General features: G+C 44.8%; 1 protein-coding gene across 1 annotated transcript in view; it reads left to right on the forward strand.

Annotated features, from left to right (window-relative positions):
- The first annotated feature begins 6529 nt into the window (after positions 1 to 6529).
- The window catches only part of TET3 (tet methylcytosine dioxygenase 3), a 101717-nt gene continuing 85398 nt past the window's right edge, over positions 6530 to 22848 (forward strand). Inside the window, exons 1-2 of the mRNA XM_015423001.1 lie at positions 6530 to 6908; positions 7594 to 7979. Coding sequence (XP_015278487.1) covers positions 6530 to 6908; positions 7594 to 7979 — 765 coding nt within the window. The remainder of the gene's footprint in view (positions 6909 to 7593; positions 7980 to 22848) is intronic.

Genomic DNA, 22848 nt, shown 5'->3' on the forward strand with positions numbered 1-22848 from the left:
ACATCAGTGATACACAATGGTTTGAGATCCACATGTGATTCTGACATCACCTGTTTCTTTTCTGAGCACCATTCCCCAACTGGCACCTGCCCCATATTTTCAGATAAGTGGGCTGCTGTTGAAGGAATAGATAAGCTGCAAGCCTTTCTGTGGCGGAGTCCTCATCCCAGAGATGGAAGTAAATATGGCTCTTTTGGATGGCAATAATTGCAAATGTGGCCCTTTGTGAGCCCCACGGTGAGCACCACTGGCTTACATATGCTTTTGTGTGTGGTTTGGTTAGCTCCAATAAAAGGTATGACATCGCTTTTAGGTTTGGAATCTTTCTTGGGACTGACAAGGCTATCTGTAATCTCATGTTTGGTTTGTTATCCATTATCACCTCCAATTTTTTTTTTGAAGTGCTGATTTCAGCCCACTTATTTCCCTTCCTTTCCATTCGTTCTGTCCAATATTTATAAAATATTTACATCCTGCCATTTCCTCCTATCCAGGGGGACTCAAAACATGCTCACCTGCAACATTTTTATCCTGGTGGACTTCCATTTTGTTACCATCTTGTTAACTAATATTGAATCTTTATCCTATTCTCTGAATTGGAGTTCTTCAGTCCATGGGTTGGGACCCACAGTTGAGACATGGAGCCCCAATTGCAGGGTTGCAAACAGCTATGCAGCCTCTGTTTTTGGGGGGCCTGCTGCTGGTTTGCATGCACAGAGAGAAGGTACCAGGCCTTCACTTCTTGTTCAATGCGTGTATAGAGGCACAATAAGCTAGGGAGATGAGGTTGCTTGCTGGTGAAGTATGTTCCTCTACAGCTCTGGCTGCAGCTTGTTTCTCACAGAGGCAAACCACCTGATGCATATCTTGTGTTTCCTGTCCAATGCTCTTTTGTTCTGCTGTACGTGGACCTGATCTTAATTCCAGGGAGCTCAGAACTTTGGCCTCCCTCTTTCCGTCATGTTACTCTGTCATGTGCTTGCAGCCCAGTGGATCTTATGCTCAGCGGTTCTTGGGTCTGGAAAGGCTGAGTCACACAGCTCTCTATTACTTGCAATCAGTGTTCCCTCTAAGCTGCGGCGTCTTGTGAGCAGAAATTCTACTTTGTGAGCTACCAGCATTAAAGTTGTGAGCGAGTGATTTGGCTGCTGCATAAATTAGTGTGCTCTGGAGCCATCCTTCCTGAGCTAGGACAAAAATGTGTGAGCCGGGGGCTAAGAAATTGTGAGCTAGCTCACACTAACTCAGCTTAGAGGGAACACTGCTTGCAATCCCTTCTCATTTAGATTCAGGTGGGTAGCCATGTTGGTCTGAAGCAGCAGAACAAAGGTTGAGTCCACTGGCACCTTGAAGACCAACATAATTTTATTTGTGTGCTAGCACATTTCTTCCAATTTATTCATGGATGATAACTGGTAATCTACCTGAGCCCTTGTCTGCAGGACAAGTCCAACATGTTATCATTTCCTGAACAATCATTGAATGAAAAATGACTGTTCCTGGATAGCCCAGGCAAGCTTGGTCTCATCAGATCTTGGAAGCTAAGGTCACCATGTCTTCGGGGTGCCCTCACACATCCACATGCACATATTTTAAAAATACAAAAAGTAAAAAGTAAATGACTGTTCAAAGCAAATCATAACTAATGGCAGCTTGATTTTAAATATTTTCACTTTTAAAAGACCCAGCGAGTTCAGTGGCGCATGCCTTGCTGGCAAATATGCTTCAGGTTAATGCTTTAGTTGCATGGTAGATGGCACTTTTGTTCAAAGTTGCTTTCCTGAAATTAAACACCTTGCCTGAGGCAGAGACTGAAAGAATGTGGTGCATTCTGCCATGGACATGAAACAGGCCTGGCCCAGACCAGTATCAGGGAGGCATGCATTACTTTGACTTCTTGGATATGCCATTCATATCCTTGTGATTCAAGGTGGTTAGCCGGAAAAATGAGCGAGGAACTGATGTTCAGGCCAAGGAAAGCAGGCAGCCCTTTAATTCTGAGGTTTAACAAGTGCATATGGTGTGGGTCAGTGGCAGAGAGCCCCCATCAATCCCAGCTTTCTACGCAAGGCCAGATCAAGACATTTTGGTGCTTGAGGCAGGGAATCCAACAGTACAATCCAAGGCAGAGTCAGTTCTAAGTCAGTTTATGTCAGTGGGCTTACAGGAATGTAACCCTGTTTAGAATTGCACTGTAAAGGGACAGCACCTCATTTCACTAAATGGCACAGAGAAGATCTATCGAAGAAAGAAATTAGCAAACTACAATTGCTTCTGCAGGGCTAGATCCAGTCCTTAATTTCTAGCATGATGGATACTGGGGCTTATGCCTTCAGACCGGGGAGCTGTCCAGATATGGGGGGGGATGGTTCTTGGCCATGGTGATAGCCTTCTGTGTACCCCAAAAACTGTTTTGGTGGGTAGGGGTAAAAAGTCCTTGGAACAGTTCCATGGAAGTTCTAGTTAAAAGCAGCTTCCTGAAATCTTGGAGACCTGCTAGGCAGAGAGGATAATTCTTGTCTAGATAGCCCAGGCTAACCTGATGTTAGAGAATTTATTGTTAAGTGAGACTGGGTCCTGTTCTCTCTTAGCCATTTTGAATTAGCTCTGGCATCTAGTCTATCAGTTCTTTGGCTTAACATCCCACAAGGCTTTGCAGCATAGCTGATGATATATTCTTGTAAGCTAGTGCTGACTTGCTAATGCACTCTGCCCTAAAAGAGTAGTTTACACTTCCAGAGTCCAGGATAACAGCCTCGAAGCCTAAACATCTAGATATTGGGGTATGTGGCTTCATGATTCCTCCTTGATGCAGAGAGGGTGTCTGGAGCCTTCTGACCCACTGATAACATATAGATTACCACTTGAAGAGGTGCTGTAATAGTTTGGGGCTTCTTGCCCTCACAGATCTGCAGTCAAAGTTCATGCTTGCTGTATATGAGGGGCTGAATTCTGTCAAGTGCGTCAGATGTTCGTCACAAGCGTAACTGACAGCTACACTGGCTTCTATAGATGGCAAAAGGTATTTAACGTCTGGGTTTTCATTTGTTCATTGTTGTGTGCCAACCACTCCCTTTGTGGGTCTTGCCAGACAACCGGGATGTATCCCTATCCTGTATAATTACAGTGCATTCTAATTTAGGTATTGAATTAATTTTGTATGCTGCATACTAGAATGTTATATATTTGGAAGTTTCTGAACTGTGGGTTTGAAGTTCAATAAACAGAGATTCTTTGGAACCTTTTTCTCTCCCCCCCCCTCTGATGTAATTGAAGTCCCTGCCAGTTTCTCTCCCACTCCATTGAACGTGGTGGGGATGGGAGTCCTAGGAAAGGCTCCTGACTTCATCCAGATCTCAGAAGCTAAGTAGGGTTGGCCTTGGTTAGTATTTGGATAGGAAACCACAAGGAAGTTCAGGGTTGCTACCACCTCTGAACATCTTTTGCCTTGAAAAAACCCATGAGAGCTCACCATAAATTGGCTGCGACTTGACGGCAAATAAATGAGATGGGCTCACTATCAGGCTTCTTTTTGTGTTGCATGGCAAAAAGAGAATCTGGCATGGATAAACTTGTTTATCTCTAAGCCAGTGCTGTCTTTCTGTTTTTCTTCCTCTAGTCAAGCAATGAGCTGATTTTAAAAGTGTGATATATTACTCTGCCTTGGAGGGTGGGGGGCAAACACTGCAAAAGCATCATGGGTATGCAAAATTCCTTTTAGGTCCTATTAGCATAGCAACTACTTTGCTTTGCTCTAGCCTGGGCCCCATGATAGAGGGTTTAAATGCTGCCTGGTGCATAGACACTTTAGATCATGCAAAAATAATAAAGAACAGATGGTTCCCTTGGTTAACTGTTACAGGTGCTGTTACAGGGGGATGACAGCTAGCAATTAGCCATTCTGTGGGATTACTTGGAAGAGGAGTTGAAAAATAATGCAGCATGTGTGATGCCCTCCCATGCTATGTGCTGTGGTTGTACTGTGCTAGAATAAGTCCAATCACAAGGCACTTTCCCTGCTGATAGAACAATAACCTACTTGCGCCTACCACCATGGCTGATGTGATTGTGCTTTTTGCCTGCTATAGTCCTATTCTAACATGGTTGCTTTTATCCCTGCTTGGGGGGGAATATGAGTAAATTTTTCGGAATATGAGCTGTGTAGTGGTGGGTTTTGCCACTAAGAAAACAGCAAAGGAGGAAATGGATAAAGTTTCCCTCCTTTTCCTATGCCATTCTCTTGCTTGATAAAAGCAATCCCAGAGGCTACATTTGCAAATGAAGAAAATGGTAATTTGAAATAAACACGAAGGGAACCATGTGTAGATTCCACAGAAGTGAGATCTTCAGACTTTGTGCTCTGTTTTTCGTCATCACAAGGACATCTGTACAGTCTCTATTTTTTAATTTTGAATCTGAATTTGTAACATGCTTACAACAATGGAGTCAGAAAACATAACATGGCCTATTCTACGAAAGCTGATTTTTTGGTTTTATCATAAAGATGGGAAAAGAGATGTTACAATTAAGTTCTTACCTACTGTATAATTTGCAGTACAATAAATTGTGGCAGCATTAGCTTTTGTTCATCACTGGATGTCTCTTGTCTCTACTGGACAAAAGGGAATGTGGGATGTCATAAAAATGGTGAAACTGAGACGTTGGGAATCCTGCTGGCTTGCAGCATACTGTTATCCTGAGAACGAGATGACTTGGGGAACTAGTTGCTTTTTTAATGAAGCTTATGTAAATGTATTTAATGTATGAATTAACTTTGTCTTTTTATATATTATATAATACAACTGAACTATTGTTTTGTTTTTAAATATATAAAGGTAAAGGTTCCCTTGCTCGAAAGCCAGTCGAGTCCGACTCTAGGGTTGCGGTGCTCATCTCCGTTTCCAAGCCGAAGAGCCAGCGCGGTCTGAAGACGTTTCCGTGGTCATGTGGCCGGCATGACTAAACGCCAAGGCACACTGAACGCTGTTACCTTCCCACTGAAGTTGTACCTATTTATCTACTTGCAATTTCTTGCTTTCGAACTGCTAGGCTGGCAGGAGCTGGAACTAGAGACGGGAGCTCACTCCGTCATGCGGCAACTCGGGTCTCCAACTGCTGAACTACTGACCTTCCACAGCCTGCAGTTCAGCGTCTTAACCATTTGAGCCACCACAGCTCAGTATATCAATCAAATATATAGATTGTCTTAAATTTAGAGGGATGTATACCATATTATTTTACTGATTCTGCATTTGATATTAAAAGCACACATCTTCTAAGAAATCTGAGGTATAATTGAATTTTCTGTACTTTTCTCTTTTTGTTCATATCTATTATAATGATTGCTCAGATTTTATTACATCTGCATGCAACAATGTTAAGTGATTATCTCCCTACACCCTGCTCAATCTGGTGTTACTGGAAGTTTGTGCCAATAACAATATTATGATTTCCCTACTCATTAGGATAGTCTGTACAGTTTTTATGGTAGATGGAGGGTCTTCATGAGTGGAAGTGGGGTGGAGGATAAGGAACATCCATTCAGACTTTTTAGTTGCAGAGACATAAGTGGTGCACCTTTTCTGTATCTCTGCAAAGAACAGTGCCATCAAATTGCAGGAGACTTATAGTGACCCTGGAGATTTAGGTCAAGGGGTTTGCCACTGTCTGCCTCTCCTTGGTGGTCTCCCATCCAAGTACTAGTCAGGGCAGACCCTGCTTAGCTTTTGAGAGTTGGCGAAATTGTGGTAGCCTGGGCCATCCAAGTCAGGAACAGACTGGAGAGTCGCCTATTTTTGTTTTCAGAGGAGATCCCTGTTGCTCTGCCACAGAACGGTTAGATCAGAGTCCAGTAGTCATATATGAGGAAAGGAACTTTGACTCTGGAAAGCTTATACCCTGAAACTCTTGTCGGTCTCTAAAGTGCTACTTGAATTGAATCTAATTATTTTTGCTAGGAATTCAGTTGATAGGCAGTAGAATTATACCGTTATGACGTTATAGTGCTGTAAAGTAAAGGTAAAGGTTCCCTTGCTCGAAAGCCAGTCGAATCCGACTCTAGGGTTGCGGTGCTCATCTCCGTTTCAAAGCCGAAGAGCCAGCGCTGTCCGAAGACGTTTCCGTGGTCATGTGGCCGGCATGACTAAACACCAAGGCCCACGGAACGCTGTTACCTTCCCACCGAAGTGGTCCCTATTTATCTACTTGCAATTTCTTGCTTTCGAACTGCTAGGTTGGCAGGAGCTGGAACTAGAGACAGGAGCTCACCTGACAGGAGCTCACCCTGTCTTGCGGCACCCGGGTCTTGAACCGCTGAACTACTGACCTTCCACAGCCTGCAGTTCAGCGTCTTAACCACTTGAACCAGCTAGCAATTTACAGTTCCGGAAAACCATCCCTCCCCCCCAAAAGCTAGCAATGGGGGTGGGGGGCTGGAGAGGACGACCGCAGCGTGAACGCTCAGGAACGAGACTTGACGCCATGTTGCAAAGCGGTTTTTACTGGAACACTGAGAGCCGACTGACTCCCCATGTGCACTCAGTCCCACCACCCCACCCTCTTTGCACGTGTGAATGGAGCCCAAGAAGCGCGCCTGTCCGTGTCGGCCTCTCGCTCGCATATCTCGCAGCGCCACAAGCCGTCCTCCCGGTCTCTCAACAGTACCGTGCCGGCCACTCGACTCCTACGCTCCTGGGAGGGCGCCGGAGCGGGCTGCCTGGGGCTGCAGGCGGAACCTCCAGAACAAAGAGGCGGCGGCAAGAGCAGCGTGCTCCTCAGGGCCCCGCAGCCGCCCGCCGCCTGCCTCGCTTTTCTTCTCGGCCTCTTCTCTGTAAGGACAGCCCACCCGGTCCCCAGACTCGCCGAGCGCGCTCGGGACGCCTCCCCCGCGGCCCCCTTCCCGGCGGGCCGTCTGTCAATGGCTCTTTGTGTCTTGTGAAAGGGGCGGGGGCGCTCCGGGGACTCTCCACGCGCTTTCCGAGGCGGGGATCGGCCGGGGGAAGTTCGGGGGCGGTGAGAGCGCGCGTGTCGACAAAGTGATCTGGGGCGCTCCAAGCAGCGACGTCCGATGCTTCGGCTGGAAACGGAGAGGGATTTGTCTCCTGCGGAAGAGTCGGGCTTTAAAGTTTGCAGCCAATGTGGGAAGAGGCCGCCTTCCTTGTGGGCGAGTGGCGCGCTCCTCTCTGAGGGCTGAAGGGGCTGCGGCTGGCTGTGGAGCGAGCGTGGAGTGGCTGGGGGAATCCGCGCTTATTCATGTTGGGTTTGCAGTCCTTCCTGGTTTGGCCCCTCGCTGGTTTGGGACTGGCCTGAGCGGAGACTTTGCACTGAACCGCCTATTCCAGATTCACCCTGCCCGAGGTTGTTTTTGTACCCGGGATGGTTTCTTCTGGAGGCGACATCTCGGACTTCTGTTGTCCTCAGGACCCAGCTGGTTGGGAGGGCGGCTCCCTGAGAAGAGGGCAAATATTAGCAGGGGAAGGCATATGGAATTCGGCAAGAAGAGCGTGATTTTTATCTCAAAGCAAGCTGGACTCCTGAAGTGACCAAAAGTTATTTTTTTTAAAGCTGTTGATTTCCCCCCTTTTCCTTCTAAAGAGGCTGCAAAGTCTCACCTTGAAGCTGACAGTACAATATTTAAAGACCTCTATGTGCTTTGCCAAGGCAGAGTCATGAAGAAGATGCAGTTTTTGTCGCCACTGAAGGATACCTGCCACTACCCTGACTACCGTGAGATGCTGAGCAAGTCCAACAGTGACTTTCCCACCGTGATGCGGGATGACAGGGGTGGCATTGGGTCCGATACTTCCACCCAGATCCGGAAGAAACGGAAACCCTGCGGGCTCTGCGTCCCATGTCTGAGGAAGGAAAATTGTGGCGCTTGCACCCATTGTGTGAACCGAAGGACCAGCCACCAGGTCTGCAAGATGAGGAAGTGTGAGGTCTTGAAGAAGAAGAAGAAGAAGTCTGGGGGCTGGAATCAGGTAAATGTCCCTCCGTTCTGAATGTAAGATGCTAGTGTGAAGAGATAAGTGTTTGTTTACACCCAACAGTTGCTATTACAGGACTATATTCATCTATTGAATCACATAATCGGAGAGTTGGATCCAGGCCCAGGATCCTATGCAGTGCCAGAGAGGATTCTAAGGGACAGCTCTTAGTTTGCGCACAGCCAGAGAATCGAGTTCTCAGGATCCTCTTTGACAGTGGTCAAAGATGTGAGGAACATAGCGGAAGAAAATGCTGAACAGCCAGAGGTTCCTTAGGAATTTCCACAACATTCCCCAAGTGTCAGACTTCAGTGCTTAAAAGATTCAGTGTTTAAAGAGCAAACAAACCTGAGTGGTCATGCACAAGAGAACAGAGTTCAAGAGATTCTCCTTTGTGCCATTGCTTGTGGTCCTGTGGGTGCGCCCCTCAGATTGTGCTCTGCCACATCAGGGTTCATAACAATGTGTGGTTGTCAGATCCGATGTGTAGATTGCTCATGCAGTGGTACTGCCAAAAGAGCAGCTATGGAAGAAAAGTTTGGTTTTGTGTCTTACAACCATAGTACTCAATGCAGTTGTCTGGAAAACATCAAGCTCCCCTTTTTGGATGGGAGATGAAGTACATAATTTATGTGCTCTGAAAGATTCCTAGGATAAGGCAGGTGTTGATCTGCAGTGGTGTGTTCTCACTGCAGAGATCTTTAGCCACATGAACTGGTGTGGGGGTGTTCTTGATGCACCTGTACCTGTGTAGAGTGAGGATTGTATCTACTGCAGCCATATGTCAGCTGCTTTAGCCATGCATGCTCATACCCAGTATTTCCTTGCTTAATGACTCAGTTCTGAGCTGTGAGTCATCAAATGACATCTGCTTGTTCATAAGTAATACAGCCTTCCGGGACTCTGCAACTGCAGACTGCAGGTGAGGGCTTGCATGAAGGAAAAATAAATCACTGCCTGTGGAGGGCCGTCTCTGCGGGGTGAATGTAAGTGGGCACGGGCCAGTTTCTTGCATTGGTAAGGTAGTGGCCAAAATGGTCCCTCCTATCTTGTGTTTTGAGCCCCCTAGAGAAAAATGCCATTAAAAATTTTCAGCCCTACTTCCCCAATGATGTGTTTGTTGAAGTGAAGTCTTCTGTCTGATACTGTTGTTCTCCATGGGTCATGGGGATTTGATGTGAAGGAGAATTTAGATCCTTCATCTTGTATCTGTATTCAGGAGTGTATTTGAAAGGGCTGTACTGTGTGCTTTTACTGAACACATTGATTGCCCCTGAATGTGTGGACATGCCATTGAGAAGCATTATGTTTGAGGTGAGACAAGAAGATATGTAACTTACTTTTGGCACTGGTTGATTTGTGATAGTGAATTCTCATGTCATCCCACTTGTGGCTTCAGTCATGGCAAGATGAACATGATCTTGTGAATCAGACGTAGGAGTCATGCCTGCCAACGTCTCCTTGATATGCAGAGTTGACAATTATGGGCAAAACACTGCCATTGGTATTCAAAGGATTGTGCCAGAGTAATCTGTATCCTGTGGGTTGTGTGCAGTTGACTTGCACATCCTTGAACACTGGCGCATGTTATGTGCAATATTATTCTTGGGGGGAAAGGCTGCAATTAAAGGGGCTGGAATCCAGGCAACCAGCAGGCGTACATTGAAGGGGTCACCTCTCTTTTATCAGCACAGTAGCTGGTGCTGCTCCGGCAACTGCTGCCTTGTCAGTAAGAAAGGTCTGAAGTATTCTATCCACGTGGATTGCTGTTTTGTTGTGGTTAACAACCAGACAGGCCGTGTCTGGTCCACTGGGAGGTGTGCCACATGCATGACATAGCAACAACCAGTATGGATAAAAGACTTTGAGACTTTCTTTTATTAGTATTGGAGCAACTGCAGGAACAGCCACAACCACATGGCTGATAAACTTCATGTTTAAATGGATCTCCAAAGGGACAGGCTCACATCTCTGAGCTAAACCCAGTAGCCTTCCTAATTGTACATGCCTCTTTCCAGTAGCAAGCTTTTGTGCTACGGTGAAAGTGTACTATCCTCCCCCAAGGGGTGGCTGTTAATTGCATTTCATTAAAAGGTAATGCCTCTTCCACCTCTGTAGCATCAAACACATTTGTACAGACTCCTCCCCTTTGGCACCAAAGGAACTGCTAGTGTAGGCAAGATCTGGGGAAATGTATTGTCAGTTCTTCTAGTGGCTGGCAACAAAGTGGAGGAAGTCACTTGATGGATGTGCCAGAGGCCTATGGACATAGGGATGTTGGGAGTGGACACACTGGGTGACTTGTCCTTTAGTGCATTCTGGAGGATAAATTCTTTGCTCTTTTCTGTAGCTATTGTGCATGCACAGAGAGGTGGTGCACGGGGGGGGGGATAGGGTTGCAGTCCAGGCAATCAGTATGCTATCTGGATTATTTTGCCATTGTTGCAGTCATGAATGCATTCTCTGCCTTTTTTTGAGGTGCTCACATTCTGTAAAGAGGCTTTTAGTGACTTTTTAGTGAAAGGCCTCTATAGGATGATCCTAGGATTAAATAACTGCATTTGAAATATGTATACTTCTGAAGTCCAGTAGGTTGCGAGTGCTGCCCCTTTTGAGAAACTGAGGACAGTGTTTATGTTCCTTTAGCATATGCAGGAAGGCGGTAGGCAGATGGGGAGTTCTTCGCACGGTGGCAGTGTGCGCCACAATGCTTTCACTAAAGCCAAGGAAATCTTTCTTTGAAAGTGGGGTTAGTTTGTGCTTAAGGTTCCTTGGCCTTGCAGCCACAATGCCTCACTTGTGGTTTGTTTGGGTCCTTCCTCCTGCAAGTGACCTGTGGAGGTTTCCATTCTTCCTTTGGGGCAGCATTTCACAGACTTCTGAAAGGTGAGACCACCCTTCTGTTAAAAAATCTGCATTAGAATTAGGCATGCTTCAGTCTTACCACCAAGGAGACTTGCTTTGAGTATTGTCTTACAAACTACCTGTCTGCAGAGGAGACTAGCTCTGGTGTTTCTGTGTCAGTCCTTCTTCTGGATGTGTTTCCAGCAAGCCCAGAACAGAGTTTTGTGCAGACATGCAGTGCTCATTGTTCTCTGCATTCATGTCTCCACTTAAAGGGTTGGATCCCACAATCTGCCTGCAGAAAGCATTTTCCTGTATTCTCCTCCACTCAGTAGTACTTTCTGACTGCACTCCAGGAAAGTTTGTTTCCAGGATGGAAGCTGTGGGCACTGATTGCCATGCAGGGTTGGAGGAAGCAGTGGTGAGGAGCAAGGGGAGGGGGGAATCTCCGTTTCTGCCTCTTTTGCCAGTACAGTTCCATTGACGGGAGTGTCCTTCTGAGTCTCCAATCCCTTCACCTGACCTCTTTGTCTCACTCTCCGTTTTTTCCCTTCCCTCCCCCTCACTGGTTCCCCTTCCCTTCACCTTCCAACTTACATGGTATTTCCTTCCCGTCCCTTCACCTGACCTCTTTGTCTATACCTTGCTGCTTGTCTCACTCTCTGTTTTTTTTCCCTTCCCTCTCCCTCACTGGTTCCCCTTCCCTTAACCTTCCAACTTACATGGTATTTCCTTCCCTCCCTTATTCTCTTCTTGTTATGGCTTTTATCTTCTCCTTGACAACCCAAAATGCCACCTGAAGCCATCCACCACCATCTATGCATGTGTACATGACACTTGTTAGTGTTGTTTTTTTTTAAAGCCCTGCCACCTAAAAACCCATGAGAAAGTCCGGGTTTGCAGAATAACCTAGTTTTTAGGTGGCAGGGCTTAAAAACAAAGCAAAACACTAATAAGCTGCCTCATGCAGGTCTCTGGAAAGGCAGTATATAAATGCCCTATGTTAATTAATTAATTAATTAATTAATAGCCCAGTTCTGGCTATTTTGACTAGCGGTAGCTCTTTATGGTCCCAGGGTAAGGCCTTTTCCAGCCTTGTTCCCTTTAACTGGAAAGGCCAGGGATTGAACTTTGGGCCTTCTAGATGCCAAGCTGGTACTTTGTCAGTGAGCTAGAGGCCCTTGAGACACTAAAGTTAACACATTTATAAAAATTACTATAATAAGGCATAATATTGTATATAGTTTTATACTTTATTATGGTATATCAGTGTGGAAATACACATTCTTGGTGTGTTCAATTACTTGACCCTTTGCTTAGGCAGATAATCTTGCATGCATCGCCATCCACTCATATTACAAGGACTATATATTTTTATACCTAAAGTGGAAATAAAAACAAACAGAATGATTCAACAAAAATAATTTTTAAAAGTTAAAAAACACTAGTAACTCGCAAGGATTGTGTAGCCCTTCTCAAAGATAGAGACTTCTCTGTTTGTACTTTCTGTCATGTAAGCCACAGTTGCTGGCCTTCCTGTCAGTTAGTGACTAATTTTCCAGTTTCTGCATGTTTGTGTAGCTGGGGGAAACCAGTTGCCAGGAGGAATCTTTGACTCATGCTGTTCACCTTGGAAGGAGGGTAGGAGGAAGGAACCTCGTTTCTCAGGGTTTCTTCACATATGGTTGCCGTGGGTGCATATTGCAGACCTGTATTGTGTTGGTGAGCAGCTTTTGTGGACATGTATGCCACAAGTTGAGTCTTGTGAGTGAGTGGTGCTCTAGTGCTCACCACAGTATGTGTGCAGCCTCTCAGGTATTGGTGTGGTTTTGCCTCTGTTTATTTACTGAGGAAATATGTTGACCACCTCTACAGAGATCTTCTTGAGGTGACCAGCAAAATCAAAACAATAAAACTGTAGCATAAAAACCACCAAACAGATGCTTTTCCTGCAGGTTATTCACATCAGAGGTAACTGATTGAAGCAAAGTCACTTGTGATTCCCAAATCTCTGGGCAGCTCTTTCCTCTCCTTAATTAGAACAGGAGATGTGCCTTATTCCCAAGAAGGTTCACTTTTAGAGCCGAAAACCTTTCTTCCTCTTATTCCAGAGAAAGTTTGTTTTCAGAGCTGAAAAACCATTCCTCCTCAGGGGAGCTCCCTTTTTGTGTTTCATTGTAAAATGAAGCTGCTCGGACCCCCAGGAGTGTATCTGTGTGCTGTGTGATTTGTCTGCCAATTGTGCTTCTAGCCTAGCCATTCTCAATGGTGGGGTGGGGAAATGCCCTGTAATGTTTGTTTAGCAGGGTATATGTGAAATGATGCACATGATTTCAGAGCACCACCAACACATCATCCTATACTTACTAAGCATACCAGCTCACTCATCAAAAATATGCTTAGATCACCACCTACACTGTCAGTTTCCAAATCCACCTACGCGGTAGAGGCAGCAGGTCTGTGAGCAGGTCAGCACTTGCCTTTACAAGCTCACTCGTGAGGGGACGGCACCAGAAAGTTCTTTTTCTGTGTTCCTATTTTCTTTTTCTCACTTTTCACTTTCCTTTTGACTTCCTTTTTTATCTCTCTGAAGTCAAAGACAGCCAAAGACATTCAGAGCTTGAGTTAGAACCTCCACATCCCATCCCCCACTGAGGGGAAAAACATAATAATAAACTAAATATTTTACAATTTGCTGCCCTTTAATGGCTTTTCTTCTCTATCATTTGCTTGTCAGTTTGTTTGCTTAGCTTTTATTTATTTGTTTATTTAAGCTTATATCCCGCCCTATCCCACAAGTGGACTCAGGGCAGCTCACAACATATAAATATACAATAAAATAAGAATAAACATATAATTAAAACCAAATTTAAAACAATCAGAACAAGATGGCAACTAAGACAAAAACAACAACTCCGGGGCAGTCCATAGTGTCTTCTGCAGGATGTTAATAATAAGTTACTGTGGGCAGGGGAAGCTGAGATGGTTGAATGTCTGCCACCTTAGCCAAAGGCCTGGTGGAATAGCTCCATTTTACAGGCCCTGTGGAATTGTAATAAGTCCCGCAGGGCCCTGATCTCAGATGGGAGCATGTTCCACCAGGCTGGGGCCAGGACAGAAAAGACCCTGCCCCTTGTTGAGGCTAAGTGGATGTCTTTTGGGCCAGGGACTACCAGTAGATGTTGATCTACAGAGTGCAAGGCTCTCCAGGACACATACGGGGAAAGACGGTTCCGTAGGTATGCTGGTCCCACGTCGCATAGGGCTTTAAAGGTCAGTGCCATAACCTTGAACTGGATCTGGTACTCAATTGGCAGCCAGTGCAATTGGCATAGCATTGGCTGAATGCATGTCCGCACAGACGTTGCCATCAGCACGCACACTGCCGCATTCTGTACTAGCTGCAGTTTCCGGATCGGGCTCAAGGGAAGCCCCACGTAAAGCGAGTTACAGTAATCCAGACTGGAAGTGATCATTGCTTAGATCACTCATCCTGTTTTTCTTAACCCTGACATTTAAAATTCTTTTTCATAAATGACTGTTTTAATAATAATAATAACAACAACAACAATAATAATAACAACAACAACAACAACAGTTGGGGTTTGGGTTTTTTGCTAGATGATGATGATAATGATGACTGGTGCTATATGTGTGGGTATTAGTATTGTTTTTATGTATTATTCTTCTGTTTTTATGTTGATTCTTCCGTAAAACAGCTTGGAAACCAGTTTGAGTTGATGGTGGGCAAGACAGAAATATTAAACACACTGTCTCCTGTCACTTTCCATACCCATTAGAGCAACCAGGCTTCTGCCTCCTTACATACTTCATTCAGACCTGTCCCTACTACAATATTGGTTTTCACCTCCCAGTAGCCATTGGGGGCAAAGAAACCCTATGTGCTTCCCTGAGAGTTCTCCCACCCCACTCTCTCTTGAGGTGATAGAAGAAGAAGAAGAAGAAGAGATTGGATTTATACCCCGCCCTTCACTACCCAAAGGTGTCTCAGAGCGGCTTACAAACTCCTTTCCCTTCCCCTCCCCACAACAGACACCCTGTGAGGTGGGTGGGGCTGAGCGAGCTCTTGACAGAAACTGCTCTTTTTCAAAAACAGCTCTTATCAGAACTACGGTTTGCCCAACGTCATCCAGTCAGGTGCAAGTGGAGGAGTGGGGAATCAAACCCGGTTTTTCCAGATTAGAGTCCACGTACTTAACAACTACACCAAACTGGAGTGGCTGAGAAGTAGACAAAGCCTCCAGTTCCCTTTGAAATCTGCCTCCAAAATATTGTGGGACCTTAGTTGTCAAGATGTGATTCTTTAGTGGATCTTAAGCTGGTAGTCTAAGCAAGGGAAGATGGGGATTCACCCATATGTGTATAAAACATCTGGCTCTTCATCATTGTACAAGGCTCTCGGAGCCTTGAATTTTATTCATTTAGAGATTTATACTCTGTTTCTTTCCGCTTAATATAAGCTGATGTTTATGCCTAATTGTTTGCTTATCATCTGTTTATTAGATTTCATTCTTCCCTTCCTCCAAGGGGCTCTGGACAGTGTACATGGTCGCCTCTTACCATTTCATCTTTACAACAACCCTGTGAGGTAGTTCAGGCTGAGAAAGGGCGACTGGCTCAAGGTCTCCCAGTAAACTTCCATGGCAGAGTGAGATTCAAGTCTAGTAGCACCTGAGAGACTAACAAGATTTGGGGGGTATAGCCTTTCAAGAGGCAAGCTTCCTTCATCAGGTATCTGAGGAAGGGAGCTTTGACTCACAAAAAGGTAATACCCAGCCCTGACCTGGATAGCCCAGGCAAGCCTGATCTCATCAGACCTCAGAAGCTAAGCAGGGCCAACCCTGGCAAGTACTTGGATGGGAGACCTCCAAAGAATACCAGGGCCAGGAGGGCAGAGGCAGGCTATCAGGCCACTTCTCTGAAAGTCCTCCATGCCCCAGTAGGAGTCACCAGAGGTCGCCGTGACTTCCAGGCATGGGCACACATGCACACACAAATGCAAAAATATTTTAAAAAAACAACAAAGGCTTATACCCAGAAAACCTTGTCGCTCTCTAAGGTGCTGTTTCTGGACTCGAATTGAGTTCTTCTGCTACCTTCCTGAAACTATCTTCATTGACTGAGGATTTGAACCCACATCTCCCTCGTCTTAAAAAAATACATAACACTGGCTCTCATTAATTGGCTTATGTTTAATTCCTTGCCTTTGAAGATACACATTTTGCTAAAATCAAATGTACATGTTTCTTAGGGTATGAGACATTTAGGGCCCTCAAATCTGTATCTCTGGTGGATGAGTGTCATGTTTCTCTCCATGAAACTCCTGCCTGCCTGTTCCATATCTCTTAACTGTTTGTGCTTCCTGGGTTAAACTTCCTTAAGTGCACACTGAAAATGCCTTGTGAGATTTCTAATAAGCAACAGTAGCTGTGATGTTGCCTTTGTCAGTCTCTATCTCTGGCTGCATGCTGTGATCTGAACTGGCATTTCTCCAGAGGGAAGTGCCGTAGTTGGCAGAAGCCCCTCTTCCCTGTTCAGATGCTTCCTGCTATGCCTGTTTTTTGTTTTTAATCAGCCCCTCTGGAGGTAGTGAGGCACTTTTTCTCTTTATTTGGCAAGCATGTACCTGGCAGGTTGGCTCTACTTTCCTATAATTTAATTCTGCGGTTGAATCATAAGAACATAAGAGAACATAAGAGAAGCCAGTGTTGGATCAGGCCAGTGGCCCATCCAGTCCAACATTCTGTCACACAGTGGCCCAAAATACCAGGTGCCATTAGGAGGTCCAGCAGTGGGGCCAAGACACTAGAAGCCCTCCAGCTGTTCATTCCGCTTCCTCTCCATTCCCTGTGTATGCAGATTGATATGGTACCCACAATTGTCTCTTCCTGCTGCTTAGCACACAAAGGGGCTCCATAAGAAGAAACACGCCTTGGTCAAGGTTATGTACTTTTGCTAAAGTAATTCTTAATTTAGTGCCAGAATGGCTGTGTGTGGTACATAGAGATGTGAAGGATAGAGGGGGATTAGGGGGGGGATTCTTTCCCCCCAGTTTTTCCCTGAGGCCTTTGTTTTCAGTTTTTCTGGTGGAGATTTGTGGGAGTATTGAAAGAAACTCCTATGAAATATTTTCTCTTTTAAAATGAATGAAATGCTTCTAAAGACAAGGTGGGCATGCTGTAGACATATACAGTTCTAAAAATCCAAGGTGGATTTCTGCACCTCAGAGGACACCTGATCTTCATGAGGGAAGCATGCAAGGCTTTCATTGCTTCTCAATGGCCCCTGCCACACGGGGCCTGTTTTTTGTTTTTAATCAGCCCCTCTGGAGGTAGTGAGGCACTCCAAAGCACGGCTTTTAAAAGCCACACCAAAGTTGAGACGCCGCGATCCCCTGGGCCGCTGCGCCTTTTCTCCCCGGCACGATCAGATGCCGGGGAGAAAACACAGTTCAGACGGGGAGCCTGCCGAACTGCACATGTCGGAGCATGCGCAGTTCGGCTAGGAGCCGGAAATGAGCCGGCGCAAAGACGCGCCGGCGATCCGACGGCCCGGCTTGCGGCGCTTCAAGCAGAAGAACCACCCAGGTAGGTGGTTCTTTGTAGTGCGGGTTTTTGGGCGGAAAGATCGGGGACGGGCAGGCAACGCTTCCCAGATGTTGCCGTGGGATCGCGCCCATTTGCTCCGCCCCCGATCCGTCCCTCTCCTGTCCCAAAACCCCTAGTGTGAACAGGACCAATAGTTGCATGCCTTGTGTTGCCTTTTTGACCTGATATGGTTGACCTTTCACCTCTTCCTGTAACCACTGTGACACATTTACCCACAGACTGGGTAAAAAGTAGCTTATTGCCCTACCTTGAAGGAGGGTAAAAAAGATCCAAAGGAGGTCGGGAGAAACTGCACCAAAGCCTTAGAGGGAAACTGGAAGTTTCATCAAGACTTTAGCCCACTCTAACTAGATAGCAAAAATTAAGGTATGTGTGCTAAGATAGCATAGGGTGCATCAGCTTTCAACTTTCTCTCTAGTATTGGGTATGTTTGCAATTTTGCTGGTATAAAACTAAGGCAGTTATAACTTTTAAATTTCATAAATATGTCAACTATTGTAATTTTATATGCTAAGTAAATGATAAACGATGAATTTTATGTTGTTAAAGCAATAAATTAGTTTTTTATAGGACAGTAAGTATTGCATATATTTCAATTCTTACCTGAGGGACCGCCTTTCCCCATATGTTCCCCCAAGGGCACTAGGGTCAGGGGGGCAACATCTGTTGGTTATCCCAGCCCCCAAGGTAGTTAAATATCCTGCAACCAGGGCCAGAGCTTTTTCGGTGGTGGCCCCTACCTGGTGGAACGAACTCCCGGAGGAGATCAGGGCCCTGCGGGACCTTATGCAGTTCTGCAGGGCCTGTAAGACGGAGCTCTTCCGCCAGGCTTTTGAGTAGGGGCTGCTACCACCATTGTACCACCACTGTATTAACATCATGAGGCGCACTGGCCCTTGTATGGAGATGACAGTTATGGTGTAACATCAATTGAGCAGAGACAATTGTGTTTACTCGGAGTGTGTTATTGTTATTGGCATTTTATTATGGAATTGATATGGTCTGTTGAGATGTTTTATAGATGTTTAACTGTTTTATAGGTAATTATTGTTTATTGTTTTATTGTTTTATGTATGGCATTTGCCTCTGTGTTCGCCGTCCTGAGCCCATGTTGGAAGGGCGGGATACAAGTTTAATAAATAAATAAATAAAAATTCTCCCCCAAATTTCCATTTTTCTCTGAAAAAAATGTCCCCCCTGGCTTCAAAATTTCTGGAAATTTTACATCTCTAGTTGTACATAGCACAAGTTACATGTGCTTGTGTTCCCTAAACATCAAATGAGAAAGACTGGGTGTGTTTGCACCTATCAGCATCACTGAACCTGTTAATCTTTGGTGACTGGAATCTGTTAATTCTTGATGGATTGATTTGTGTGTTAAGACTGCTTTTATTGTGGTTTGTTGGGATCCATTTCTCATGCCCCACGGGCAAGTTTGGCCCACAGGCCTACTAAAAATCTATTGTTAGTTGAAGTTGGTTATTTATTTCAGGCAAACTTCCAAAAACATCTGGTTAGCCTCTGTTTGAAATAAAATGTTCGAATAATTAGACTTGTATTTTCACGAAGCAGCACTAGGTACTGGTGGGACAACAAATCTCAGCATCCAGTGGCCCTCTTGTGCTAGTTTTTTGAGTAGGGAGTGTTTGCCAAAGTGTTGCCATTTTCACTCAACCCTTCAAACAGCTCCTCAGCTTGTTTTCAAAGAGCATCTCTGCAGCTTGTCCAGTATCCTTGCGGTCCACGTCTCTCTCCCCATAGTCAACAGATTCCTATAAAGAGCCATCACCCACTTCTCCCCACCCTCTATGCCACTGACGTCCATGACTGTTTGTGAGTGATGCTCAGCTCAAGAAAGTGTGAATGTAGTTACCATGCCGACAGTGATGGTATTTTCAAATGGGCTAAAATTGCTGCCTGGCAAATTCATATTGGTATAGAGCCTGGGTGTTTCATGAAATCCATCACCCCAGCCAGTTTATAGGGACTGAGTGTTAGAGAAGATAAAACTTCTAGGGCATGTTTTACTCCATGCTTAATAACACGTTATTGTTATTTTATGATTACTACTATATTGATGCATATGGCACTTTACAGGGCAGCTTAAGCAAAAGGACAGATCCCTCCCTCTAGAAGGTTTCATTCTACATTTTGGCAGAGGGGAGGCAACAGAAGAAGGGGAGGAAAGGTAGACACAAAGATGAAAAGGAATAAATGTGAGCAAATATTCATGTATATATAATAATACTTTTGGGGGGGTCTCCAGTTGTGGATTAAGTGATGTAGCCCTAGTAAAGATAAAGGTAAAGGTTCCCTTGTTCGAAGGCCAGTAGAATCCGACTCTAGGGTTGCGGTGCTCATTTCCGTTTCAAAGCCGAAGAGCCAGCGCTGTCCGAAGACGTTTCCGTGGTCATGTGGCCGGCATGACTAAACACCAAGGCGCACGGAACGCCTTGAGGAGTGTAATTTGGATGTGAACAGAAATGTTTCGTAAATGCACAAGCAGGGAAATGCACAAGCTTGGCTTGCACCCTCCAGCAACTGCATTGTTTGATGCCAGTTCAGCAACTGCCTCCTGCTCCGCTGACACTGGTGGTGGGGAATGGGTGAGCTGGTGTACATCATCGGTGCCACTGACTGGAACTGAGCTGAGCGGTCCCTGAGGTGCTGCCTTGTAGGCTCCAGGGCCATTTTTACTTTCCAGTCCACCACTGTCCACAGAATCTTAGGGACAGTATTGTTCCAATGTGGGGGGAGAAGTGAAATCCCGTATTACTAGATTGTCCAGAAAACATCAGCATATATTTGAAGTATGCGTGTGTGGGGGTCATTACACAGTCCAGCAAATGTTTCCTGTTTTATCAAATAATTATATGTTTGGTTAAAGAAGAGGAATATATCCTTCTCTGATATGCAAACAGTTACGTTTATTGCATGACCAATGGTCTTCTTAGGTAGCTTCTTTTCCAACACAGTCCCATAGCTATTAGGTGCTTATCTATGGAAAGTCAGAATTGCTTCCAGATGCAACACACTTGTCTTGTGCAGCATCCATGCATCGTTGGAAATGAGGTATCATAGTGCTATAGCAGTTATTCCCAACTGGATTTTCTTTGTTTGGGCAATATAAATCTATGTCAAATGGCTGCTGTAGCACAATAATAGTGCAATATCCAAAGATGTGCCGATGGGTCCCTTAAATCTATAAGACTAATGCAGAATTCTGCTTTAAAGGCCAGTACCTTTACAACCAGGAGGGTGAGGTCAAGCTGCTCACACAGTGCAGTTCTAAACAATGTCCATGGGCCTAGAAGGGTGCAACGTGTAACTCAATTTAAGGCTGTACTGACCAAAATGGGAAGTCTGTTTCTGAAAAGTTTGGTACTTCATTTCTAATAAATTGTGTGCCTTGATTAAAATCAGATATTTAACGTAATACCTGTTTAAACTTTAGATCTTTCTGCCCCTTTGCTTTAAAACTCTACTAGTTTAACATCCTCTTTAAAACATATGGATTTTTTAAAATTTTGGGTTCCCCCCCCTTTGGTTGCTTGAGACTGCAAAAGAGTTCTGTATAACTCAAAAAATTGCTTCTAGCAATTTGTCTGTTAAAGGTTCACTTGTCCTGCATCTTTTGTTCAGCTGTACAACAAGACTATAAAAGCTGGGGGCTTAGGCTTTGATTTCTGGATCACGTGGCCCTTTCAGTGTTGTCCTGGGTGTTGTTTAAATACAAGGTGGGGGGAGATTGTTAAATGTAAAATGTTTCTGTGGCTAATGGGAGAGGTTTTCAGTTGTGGGTGTGTTTGAGGCAGGCAGGGGCCAGAGACCTCTGCAATAGAAAAGGGGAATGGGTTTTTGTTCTGGAGGTCACTATTGATTAGAGGGGAAAAGGTGAATGGTCTCTGCTTTATTTCCCCCCCAAAGATTCACAGCAGGGGTGGGGGGGATCCTCAGTGTGGGACACTAGTATTCCCTGACCCATGAAGACCAATTCCCCTCCCCATTTACTCTCCTTCCAGTGAGACTTTTTCATTTGCTCGCATTGAAAAGCCAGTGAATGACAAATCAGTTGCTCAGCTTCAAGATGCCTTCTTTGCTTAGTGGGTGATGGTTGTTGGCCAGTTGGATCTGTGAATACTGTTATTGCATTTTGCTGCTATTGTATGTGGCTTTTGTGTGTGTGTTTTAAAAACCCAACCAGCTCTGCTAGGTCATTCTTGAGAGAGATGATAATGGTCAAGTGTTGTTGTTTCTGTTGTTGTTCAAATACCAAGGGGGCAAAGAGATGTACATAGTAATGCCAGATACCTTAGTCGTAGCAGCAAAATAAAACAGGAGTCCATTGGTGTCTTGAAGACTAATAATTTATTCCAGCAAAATAAAAAGTTGTCTAGTTTATGCTAGAAAAATTCTGTTAGTTCCCAAGATGCCACAGAAGTCTTGTTTTATTTTGGCTATGGTGAGAGCTTGTCACTAGAAAAATTGGATCTATGTTTTTTATGACCAAATATTATACTAACTGGTCGTGTAAACTATTTTGCTCTATTTATTAATCCATAGGACCACCAGTCAAATAGAGGAGTTATCCACTTTAGTGGCTTTTCATCAATGATATGAACTTCATTTTTCAGGGTAATGGTAGTATAGTATAAATAAATAATTGCAACATCTCATCATTTATATAGCACTTTTGAGAATCCAAAGCATCACACATACATTCATATAGAAGCACAATGTAAAAATATAATGTGTTAAAATACCCAATAAATAGTAGCAGAAAATGACAAAACATCTGGGACGAACAGACCAACCTATCTGCAGAACCACCTCTCCCAATAGAACCCCGAAAGAGTGCTACGCTCCTGATGATCCCCGGCCCGAAAGACATCTGTTTAGCCTCTACCGGGGCCAGACTTTTTCAACCTCAGCCTGGTGGAACACATTCCCAAGTGAGACCAGGGCCTTGAAGGACTTATTAAAGTTCCACAGGACCTGTAAAATGGATAGGGTTCCCCAAAAAAGAGGGGGGAGACATCTAAACCAACAAAACACAAACCTCCAAAGAAAGTTTAGAAAACTTACTAAGGGCCAAGAGTGTTTATTTCAAAGACATATAAAAACCTAGTAGGTGCCAAAATAAAGCCTCATAAAATGTTCAAAGTTACAAATACACACAAAAAAGGACAGTGTATGACCTTGTTTAGAGGAGTCATAACAGAAATCCGTTCCTAATAATAACTCACACAGAACATCCCCCACAAGGATAATTTCCAACCAGTCCGGCCTTGCCATCCACTTCCCTCTGTAGCTTGGGAGGGTCAACAGTGGGAGGGCTTCTAATGTCCTGGCCCCACTGGTGGACCTCCTGATGGCACTGGTATTTCTGG

This window comes from Gekko japonicus, unplaced genomic scaffold (assembly GCF_001447785.1).
Source record: "Gekko japonicus isolate JY-2015 unplaced genomic scaffold, Gekko_japonicus_V1.1 scaffold208, whole genome shotgun sequence".
In the NCBI taxonomy this organism is placed as follows: domain Eukaryota; kingdom Metazoa; phylum Chordata; class Lepidosauria; order Squamata; family Gekkonidae; genus Gekko; species Gekko japonicus.